The sequence below is a fragment of the Aythya ferina genome, assembly GCF_964211825.1.
Source record: "Aythya ferina genome assembly, chromosome: 1".
Lineage (NCBI taxonomy): Eukaryota > Metazoa > Chordata > Aves > Anseriformes > Anatidae > Aythya > Aythya ferina.
Genome location: NC_140296.1, coordinates 72,552,149 through 72,562,377, shown reverse-complemented (window position 1 = coordinate 72,562,377; position 10,229 = coordinate 72,552,149). Strand labels below are relative to the sequence as shown.

Sequence of the window (10,229 nt, the reverse complement as noted above, 5' to 3'; positions counted from 1 at the left end):
TGGATCTAGCATTGGAGTCAGGATGCCCCAAATACTTATCCCAGTTCTGTTCCTGGCACACTGCAGGACTTTTTTTAAACTCATCTCTCTCTGCCAAATACATGTACTATGGCTTGTCCAAGATATCAAGTAAAAAATATTGCATATTAAGCAAAAATACAGGGCTTTTTACCTGACCACAGACTGTAGTTTTATCACTTTGAGCAACTATCTACCTATCTTTTCCTATTTAAAGGGAAAACAAAGATCTGCCTAATATTCACCTGCCAAGGCTGATTAAGTTGCCTAATTTTTCTATTTATTTTCACACACACACACACAAAAAAAAAAAAAAAAAAAAACTCATATATTTAAGAAATAGCAAATGGCTTGAGAAATGTCTGTCTATTCTCTACGCCACATAATTTTTGCCCATCAGGCCTCTTTTAGATGAGACAAACTAAAGAAGAGCAAGAGGACAGCCACACCTCACCACAGCTGCAACCCCATCCTTCTTGTGGGCAGAGGTTAGACATCACTCCCTTTGACATGGGTGTCCTGCTGTATGAGTCTATCAGAGATGAAGGAACCAAATTATAAACAGGAACTACTGGGGAAAGCCACTAATATCCTACAGTATTAATTTTTCATCATAAAAATAGAAGTATTTTAATTAAAGTCTTGAAACATCTAGTAATTTTAGACATTCATCTAGATGCAAAATAAATCAGCAAGTGAATAAGTGATATAATTTCTTGGCAACAGAAGGATATAATTTCTACATCCTAACTAAATCTTCAGTGTTTTATTATTGAAGGTATGGAAACATGTATTTTAGTTTTTCATCCTTGTGGTTCTTAAAGTACTCCTAATGCAGGGCTCTGAAAAAAATGTATTTTTATTCCATTCAATTCCATTTCCTTTTGTAAACGTCTCTTTGCTTTCTTTCAAGTTTGTCCTTTATATATGCATAACAGAAAAAAGCAAAAAGAAGATAATCCTTCAAGTTCATGGAAAGGTTATGGTATATGGTATATGTCAGAATCTTGCCAAGTGAAATCTGCAGGAAAAAAAATGGGGGGGAGGGGAGGAGGTGGGGGAAGGACAGAATAATACAGTTTATCGACCTAAAATAATGAGTGAGAAAACTACTGAAATACACAATTGGGGGTGTATATCTGCCCAATGTATGCTGAAAGCTGTGTGCATGAGAGTTTTCCTTAACGTTCAAAATTTGGCACAGATTTTGAAATGGGTATGAATAGTAGCTACAGTAGAAAGCAGCAAATCTTATGATTAACAATTGCTGGTTTTCATTTCCAGAGCTTGATGAATTCTTTTGGATAAGTTTAGATAAGTAACTCAAATAGACACATGAAAGCCATCAGAACATTTTTTCAAGCAGTCCTCTTACTGATAGTTAGGATAAACTAAACCGTATCTTCAGCTCCTTCATAGAAGCTAAAGTGATGCGATGCCCTAGAACCAGATGAACCTGCTTTGTTTTTTTTTTCTTGTTTGTTTGTTTGTTTGTTTGTTTGTTTTCTACTATTACTGCAGGTAACTTGAACAGCTTTAGGAATGATGCAGCTCCCCGCCCCAAAGGAGGCAGACTGGAATAAAAACAGAACCCAGAGGATGTGCAACAGGAACAGGAGAGAGCTCCGTGTTGCCATCCTCTTTTAATGATGGAGATTCTTCAGCAGGATTGAAACTTGCAGTTTGGGCCTGGGAAGGACAGTATTTTTTCATCCTACTTCTCAGGCTGATTGAGACCCGTATGGAAACCAGAACATAAATTTGCAAACTGGGATCTGAAGGTCACGTTGTGCAGATGGCCACGATAGGCAGCAGCTAATGCGTGGGAGGTGACCATAAAAACACGTTATAGTGAGGAATAGTTGTTAACTGATGTTTCTTGAGTCTATGAATGTGAGAACTAATGGACTGGGATATTTAGTTATGCAATGGAAGAGCCTTGGAGCTAATAAAATCAAAAACTTTAGTGGGTAGTGAGGCATATAGCAATGTAGAAATTAATAGCCTGATAACTGAAAGAGAAGTGAACTGCTATGCTTTATGCACATATAACTAACATAAACCCCCAAATGGGCAGCTTTCTACTCACAGAAAGAGAACAGCCTCGAATTTCAAGCCTTCTCTTCAGCTTTTTCTCCCTAGGTGGCAGCACCCAGTCTTCCTTGTCTCACAACACCAGCCCGTGAAGCCATAAATGGACAAAGCCAGAGAAGATGAGACCTGCTGAAATCAGTGTTACAACCACCATTTCCGCTAAACACCACCCCAAGGCTTGCCTGCTTTGTGGGGTACAGCTGTGCCCAAATTTCATGCAGCATTATGTGCCTATTTAGAGTGAAAAGATTAATAAACTTGTTCCTAGATAGTCAACCACAACACTTGGCAACCACAACACTGGTGTCAGATTTAGTTCTGGTCCTCTCACTATCAGAAAGTGAGAAAAATGACAGAAATGCCCTCATAGCCATGTCAACTCCCAAAGGTGGAGACGATAGTTGCATGAGGAACATTGAACCCACACAAACACCATTAAGGCTGCCCATACTAAGCCTTCTATTTCTGTACCCTCTTTCATCAGATTCTGTGTTACCAGATCTAGACGTTCTTGCTCAAAAGCCACACCTGTACTTCACACAAATGTCATCTCTGAACTTCACACTGGTAAGCACCCTGTGAAAACAACTCATGGCTTCATTGCTACTGGGCAACTTCACTCTAACCCGATAAAAAATAAACCAATTGTAAGAAATAAATCTGAATTGCCGATGGAGGAGAAAGAAAAGCTCCCTTTGAAAAATGCTTTCTGGTAGAGCACCAAAACTTGCATTTCTAGAGAAACTAAGAAGGAAAATACTTTTTTTTTTTTTTTTTTAATTTTAAATTTATTTTTAGAAAAATCACAGGACAGGAGGGTTTTAGTAAGTATTTTTTAGGCTTGCAAATGCTGGAAAAGGATTCAAGAATCTGGTTAACCAAAGCTACTCTGAGCTTCTCCCTCATTCTTTCCTTAAAGACTGGCTTGTTTTTGTTTCCTCTACGCTTGGCATTTATATATTTATTCATGCAGATAAGCTGTACATTTAATTTCTTTTATTTACATAGATCAAATGTTTATGTATAAATCACTTTTCCACCCTTGAAAACACTTAAAGGTTTTAGCACTTTCATGTTAAAAGCAGAAGTGGGAAAAGAAGAGGTATACAAATAAATTCCATGACAAAAGTCTGTGTAAAGCTTTGTTGCAGGCTAAAAAGTACAAGAAATTCTTAAATGAATTATAATTGGCATACATTCATATTTGAATGCACAGATGTGCATGTTTAATATCCAAATTCACAATGACTTCTAAGATATTCAATGGAATATCTTCTTTCTCTAGAACTCTGCCAGGTGGCTGAAGCATATTAGTAAGACATACAGTAAAATTGCATGAAAATTGGAACCACTTAGAATGAAAGCCAACAGAACTGGTTGGACTATTCCATCCAGACAGAACTAGTTATTATTTCAGACTCAGTCCTTTAGCTGTTATGAAGTGCACAGTTTCCCATGTTTCCATAGATCCTTGAAAACTCCCTGTGGCTTTCAGAAGCCACAGCAAACTTCACACGTGCTTTCAACTGAGGATGTAATCATGGCCCTTCATCCCGATGGCAATCCTTCACGAATCCAAAAGCATTCTTCACATGTATGTTCAGTGGATGCTTGTGGAGCGAGGCTGGGTTGCTCTGGTCAGTCTTGTCATTCTTTATTTCTGAATCGAAGTACTGTTTTTGCCTTCTAAGTGCATTATGAGCCATCTGAATTCAAAGTATTTTCTCTTAAAATTTTGCTTATGCAAGCGTGATGATGTTAATCCCCACTCCCCAGTACTTCATTCACAACTGTCCAGAGAGTTGCCAAACCTCAATCTCACAAGTTGTACAAAATCCAATTATGGCTCTAGTTTGTCAATCAGGCTTTTTTCCACATCTGACCAGCTCAGTAGTTGCTAAGCAAGAAGAAGAGCCAGAAAGGATGAAGGGTCTGGGTGGACTAGTTTGTTTGTTCTGAATCTGTACCAGACAGATGAAATGGAAAAAAAAATGCAAAAACAAAACTCTGATTTTTTGTCTTTTGGATGCTCAAAAACAATTATCATTTCCTTAGTGGCTGACCAAGGCAGCTACACAGATTGTATCAGCAGCACCCACACTGAGATCCATTATCCACACAAAACGAGCCATTTCATTTGCTTTCAGGTGCCCACAACATAAACCACTTTTGTTGGTTGGTACATTGACTTTATACAGGATTTAAAATAAAAACAAAACAAAACAAACAAAAAAACATTTACACTGCCTAAAGATATGACATAACAAATCATTAATTGCTTATTGTTTTTGGAAAGGTAAAGAAAAGTAAAACATACTGAATGCACTTGAGGCACACCCATTTGTCACAGGAGTAAAGGAAAGAACAACATCACTCTCCACTCCTGTCATTAAGGCCATATATTGATGTGCAACATTGCTTCACGGGGTAGCCATACAGAAGTACTCAGGTCTAAGTCATGCTTCCTAAAATGTTTCAAACATGGACTGTTTTCTCACGCAGCTTCAGACTCTGCTGTTTACATTATGCTTTTTTTTTGCTTCCTTTTTTTTTTTTTTTCAGGCTCCCTATCCAGTTTCAATGGTCTGTTCTTCATCATGATTTCTCTTAGTTCCCCAGAAGCGTGCGCTGAACTACAAAGACAGAAACAACTCAAGGTTAGTACACTAAATTAGTATACAATGCAAGGTGCATAATACTATGTAACAGTATATATGGACAACAGACATTTTCAGTAGGCATTTGAAACTGAGATAAATTCAGGGAAGCAGAGACTTAACTCTGAAAAGCCAGTGCCCTGCATAACAAGGGATACTGCATCCCATATTTCTCACACAAGTAACCACATCCTACTAGATCCGTGTAGCTACCACCTACACTTACAGTTCGAACAATCCAACATGAAGTTTTAGATTTGCAGTTTTACAGATGTAAAAATGAGATGTAGTACTGTCTGCATATCTAATGGAAACAGACTTACCCAGGCAATCTACATTTTCAGGAAGTCCAAGATAAGTCCACATAAAATTTTAAAAACACAAACTTGTCCTCCTTTGCCATTTGGCCTGGCTTAACGCAGGACTGCTTCAACCCAGAATCCAGGTAGCTACATCAACACTACATTACCAAAAGCAAAGATAATGGCTGCTGACTCCCTAAACTTAGATCAGCAGCCGCACCATGCTGTGCACGATTGGTTAGTTCCTTGGCACAAAACATGCTCACGTTTGCCTACAAAATATAATACAAATATGAAATCTGGGATATAACAGGTTGACATAAAAATGTAGGCAGGAGTAATTATTTATGGTAACATCCCAGGCTTGACTTCATTTGTTACAGTATGCATCATCTGATCTGGTGTTCTGATGAAACTCGCCCAAAGTTTCAGCATATCTTGATTCCAAACCCTATGTTAACTGCCTTTGTTTTTTGATGAGTATTACTTGTCTTACTAGCACATGGCTGAACTGAGGATATCTACTTATCTCCTGTCCTGACTTCAACAGCCAGCTACCAGCTAATGCTTTTTCCTTGACAGTTTAATATATTTAACAGCTTTAAGGAAAAATGTTCATAAAGAGGATCATTAGCCAGTAAACCCATGCAAATGACTACCTTTTTTTTTAAAAAAAAAAAAAAAAAGTATAAGAAAATAGAACTGGTTCTGCTGGGCTTAAATTAAGCAATATTGCAAATTTATACTAATTTGAGTTTTCAGTGTTCAGTATTTGAAAGATACTCATCAAACTTCGGCATGAGGTTGTATTGCCTGTTCCTTCACTGACCAGTCACAAGGGCTAGAAAGCTGAGTTTTCATCTACACTGCTTCCTTCAAATCTATGGCTTTCATAGATTTAATCATCTGTTCCATCAGCTCAGGGCAACGCCAACCATATCTGGAAGGGTGAGGTTGTTAGGCTTTTTGTTGGCTTCATAGATTTTTCCTCAGCTGTCACAGCTTGTTATACACAGATTTGTTATTTGATAACTCTCATATACAATAATTTCTATTCAAAGCAGAATGTTTTAGTTAAAACAACATGCTTCTAAGTTCAGTCCTCCTTGCCTTCAGTGTAGTTTTCTCTCTGCCCAAATGCTATTAACCTTTCCTAATGTGCATTCATGCAGAGTTCTCTATGAGTTTAATATAAAACAAGGTAACAGATCCCAATCAGATGCAACATATGCTAATGAAATACTTGTCAGCTAATTGTAGTTATGTAAAACACTAAAGGAGCAGTCATGTTCTCATAAGTGTCTTTAATAATACTTTTAGAGAGAAAAGTCAATTCTTCTTAACTTTCTCTAAGCTCCCGTATTTCAGAGACTCCTCAAGGAAAAAAAAATTAAAAAATCATCTTTTCAAAAAAGAAAAGAACTAGAGAAGAATGGCCATATAATCAGACTTGAAATCTTGACCTGGTGCTAAGTTAGTTGTACTGGTAGTTACAAACATTTGTTTTGTAAACAACAACAACAGGGAAAAAAAATAACATAAAAAACAGCACAAGTAATTTTCTTCATAATGTTAAATGTCAACAAAGTGTATTTAATAGGATCCCCACCAAAAATTTGGTCTTCCATCTAGATTCTTCTCTTACCAGGTGGCTCAGATTGCGCTCCCCTATGGCTATCCATATTCACATTCTCTTCATCTGCTGGGAAACAAACAGATGCTTAGCACTGAAATTCTCTTCAAAGTTACTGTTGAATAGAGATAATTTGAGGGAAGAAATAGCACTGAAGAAAACGGGCTACTGATACTAGTTAAGATCCTATTAATTTTAATGTATATCATAGATGCTTCTATGATTCTATGTTGCTCAGCTTTCAAACTTCCCAAATTCGAAAACATCAGTGCTTCTTTGGGTTGCTGTTCTGTCCTCTCCCTTCACCAACCATTCCAAAAGACTAGAAAAGACAAAAACAAAGCTTCTGTCCCACGTATTACCTACAGTACTGCCTAAATTCTATCTTATTTAGGTGAAAAGGAAGTATTGTGTGATGAATAGACCACTGCAGAAAAAAGGGGATGAATATCCAAGGTAGTTGTCAAAAACCTAATGTATGGGTAAACATCTTGTGAAGACACAAAGGCAAGATTTCCAAGTTAGAAATGACAAGGTACTTTCCAGCATGAAAATAATCTGTAATCCGCAATCTCCACACAATTTTCCTTGAAGAAATGTTTTCTTGCAATCTCTCCTGCTCATTCTTTAGCAGGGGGTGGTTTTATTTTAAGGAATACAGAGTCCTAAGGCTGCCTGCTTTTGAAATTCTACGATTTGGGCAAGGCATTCTTCAGACTCCCTGTCTTAGATGACTAGAAAGAGAGGTTACTCCCTGTGAACACAAATTCACCAAGCTATTAAAACTACCTGATGCAAAAACTCAATTTCTAGCTCCCATATAAAATACAAAACAGAAAAAAAAAACTCTATAAAAGGGTCTATAAAAAAAAAAAAACACAACATAGTTTAGAAAACTTACCACTTTGTTTGAAACAAAGTTTCTTCTTTTGATAAGCAATGAAACTAGACACTGCTCCAATTACAGTAGCAACGACAGCGCTTACAATTCCAGCTATTGCTCCCTGAGAAGCTGAAAGAGAGTTTTACAGATATTATTTTAGAATTGAAAGTTATGTCAAACTTGTATTGGCTCAAAGTAAATCCCATGAACACTTAAAAACCAATAAATATGAAATTGTAGGAAAGCGTTGTAATCAACTTTTTCTCTTTGTGAATAATGAAAAGTAGTTCCTTTGATTTTATAGTTATTAATTTCTTAGTAGTGCCTATTGTTAAGCAACTTCAGCATGGCTGTTACAAGTTCCACTATTTCAAAAATAAAAATTAAAAAAATTACCCTTTTCATGGCCAAATATAAGTTACATGTATATGCATACAGTCACTGCACCAGCACCTCTGAGATTTTAAAACTTGGAATCATTTCCAACAGAGATTTCATAGATTTATAAAAGCAGAGCTTGAAGGTGAATTCTAGATTCCACAAAGTTCTGAAGCTGAAATCCACTGCCAGCAGTGAGTACTCTCGCAGAATATTAGCAACAAAGAAAAAGCCAGAAAACAAGCTTAAGATATACAGACACCATACACAGAAATTCATGCACTTACCCTCGCCATCTTCAACCTTATTTGGACCTGAGTCCTTTTGTCCTACAAGGATGAACAAAAGGTTTAGTTATTATATGTCTAAAGAACAGTTACATCACGTTTTTTTTTTAATTCATCATACAAAGTTAGAAGCCATTTGATGATGGAAAAAAAAATATTTTATCCATACAATATTAAGCTCTCTGGCATTCAAACTTTCTGTTTTCAAAGCACAGATCATGGTTATATCAACTTCAACCTTGGGCGCTCAGTACTGCTGCAAAATGATGGCAGCCCATCTGTGAAGTTTAATCAACTTGCCCACCACCAGTGGTGTTAACTCTGTCTTAGAAGTGGTGAAAGTGCAGTCATGCACGCAGGGCATGATGACCAATAGTGCAGGATGGTCCCAATGACCATCTCTGTACTGAGATGCACCATAACATTTAGACATGGCAGCTTATTTAGATCAAGGTTGATAAGGTATTAAATGGTTAATGTATCACTCTGTGTAAATATACTCTACGTCACTTGAAAGTCTAAGGATTAATTCATCCTGTTGGGCAGGTGAAATCTTTGAGAAAAACAAGATGGACCACCTTCTAGCCCACCCCTGGGCTTCTTAACCACAGGAACTAAAAAAAAATTAAGAGTATTTTACATAAGATCTGAAAAAATCACTCAGGTGCCTTTAAGAACTATATTTGTGGTGAATTTTGAAACGAGTAACATCTCTGCATCTCAGTTGTAAAACTTACCTTTCTTAATATTACAGTAAAAATTACTGAAGGTTCCTAGATCCTCTTAATTATCTGTGTATTTTTTTGGCAGGGACAGAACACATTGCCTTTGAACTGGAAGGTCAGCTGTTATAGCTCTGATATGAAAACCAAAGGTGTTAGAAATTAGAGCTTGTAAATAAGCTTTCTTCAAAAGCTCATGTAACCATGGGGTCAATAAAAAACACAAACTACTATCTTACCACTGCCACCACCACCGCCACCTCCTCCTCTTGGTAAATCACCATTGTATAGATCCGTATCATCAAAGCTGCCTATAAAAAGTAAAAACGATATTATCTTATGTGTTCTAGGTTCAGTGGAAAGACACGATGACATGCAAGTTTTCTCTAGTTCATTCCACTGAGTCCTTGGCAGTTCTGGGCTCAGCGTCATGGTTATGTGTTCACCTTGCAAAAGCCCTCCCACTCTAGAGACGTTTCAGCTCAGCACTATACAGTTTTGAAGCACCACTGCTGCCTGACTTCCTGAACAAAAGAGAGGCCAGCGTCCAAGAGCAGGTATTAATGCACAAATATTACTTGCTAAACAAGGAAGAACCTCTGTAGGCTACTTTAGTGGAATGGCCCAAGCCTCACTACATGTATCTTGATAAAGCAGAGAAAGGGTGTGGACAGGAAAGGAACATTTCTGTTCAAGGCTGCAGGTGTGAATGTATTTCTAAGGTTAGGTTTCTAAGTCACAACCCATCCTTTGAACCTGTATAACACAGTAGCTAAAGGAAAGAGTTCACTATGCCACAGTCCGGTGGCTGCAGTATTTGCCTGAGAACGGGAAGATTCAAATTTAATTCTCTTCTCTGATTTATTGCAGGACACTGAACCAGTCCATTTCCACTCTCAATGGACCTCAACTCATGGAGCCTGGAGATCTCCTTCTTCCCTCTGCGGTCAAATGAATCTTTAGCTTATGGAAAGCAAAGATGTTTCAAACCACAAAGCTAAAACCATCAGACCAGAGGATGTTTTATTATCTGGCAAAAGCACTGTACTGAGGCATGCAAAACCTGCGTACAAGTATCTGCTGTAAATCAGGCAGGGGAAGGAGCAAGAACCAGGGCTTGTGTTCCAGGTGAGAAATATTGCCACATTCCTGGGTAACAGTATCAGCGTAGTTGAGGCCCACGAATGTGTTTTGTTTGGAGACAGGCAAAGACAGAGAAAACCTCTAAAGCACAATAGGCGGGGAAGGGCATGTG

General features: G+C 37.7%; 1 protein-coding gene across 8 annotated transcripts in view; it reads right to left on the bottom strand.

The window, feature by feature from the left end:
• Positions 1–3,093: 3,093 nt before the first annotated feature.
• Positions 3,094–10,229, bottom strand: part of LOC311429726 (CD99 antigen-like) — a 27,125-nt gene continuing 19,989 nt past the window's right edge. For 2 of the 8 annotated variants that reach the window (XM_084505919.1, XM_084505917.1), the window contains exons 7-11: positions 9,214–9,285; positions 8,253–8,294; positions 7,606–7,716; positions 6,681–6,770; positions 3,094–4,745 (exon numbers count right to left, since the gene is read on the bottom strand). In XM_084505919.1, coding sequence (XP_084362045.1) covers positions 6,700–6,770; positions 7,606–7,716; positions 8,253–8,294; positions 9,214–9,285 — 296 coding nt within the window. In that variant the 3' untranslated portion in view covers positions 3,094–4,745; positions 6,681–6,699. Of the gene's footprint in view, positions 4,746–6,680; positions 6,774–7,605; positions 7,717–8,252; positions 8,295–9,213; positions 9,286–10,229 lie in introns of all 8 variants that reach the window. The other 6 variants (XM_084505918.1, XM_084505916.1, XM_084505915.1 and 3 more) reach the window with 3 other exon arrangements.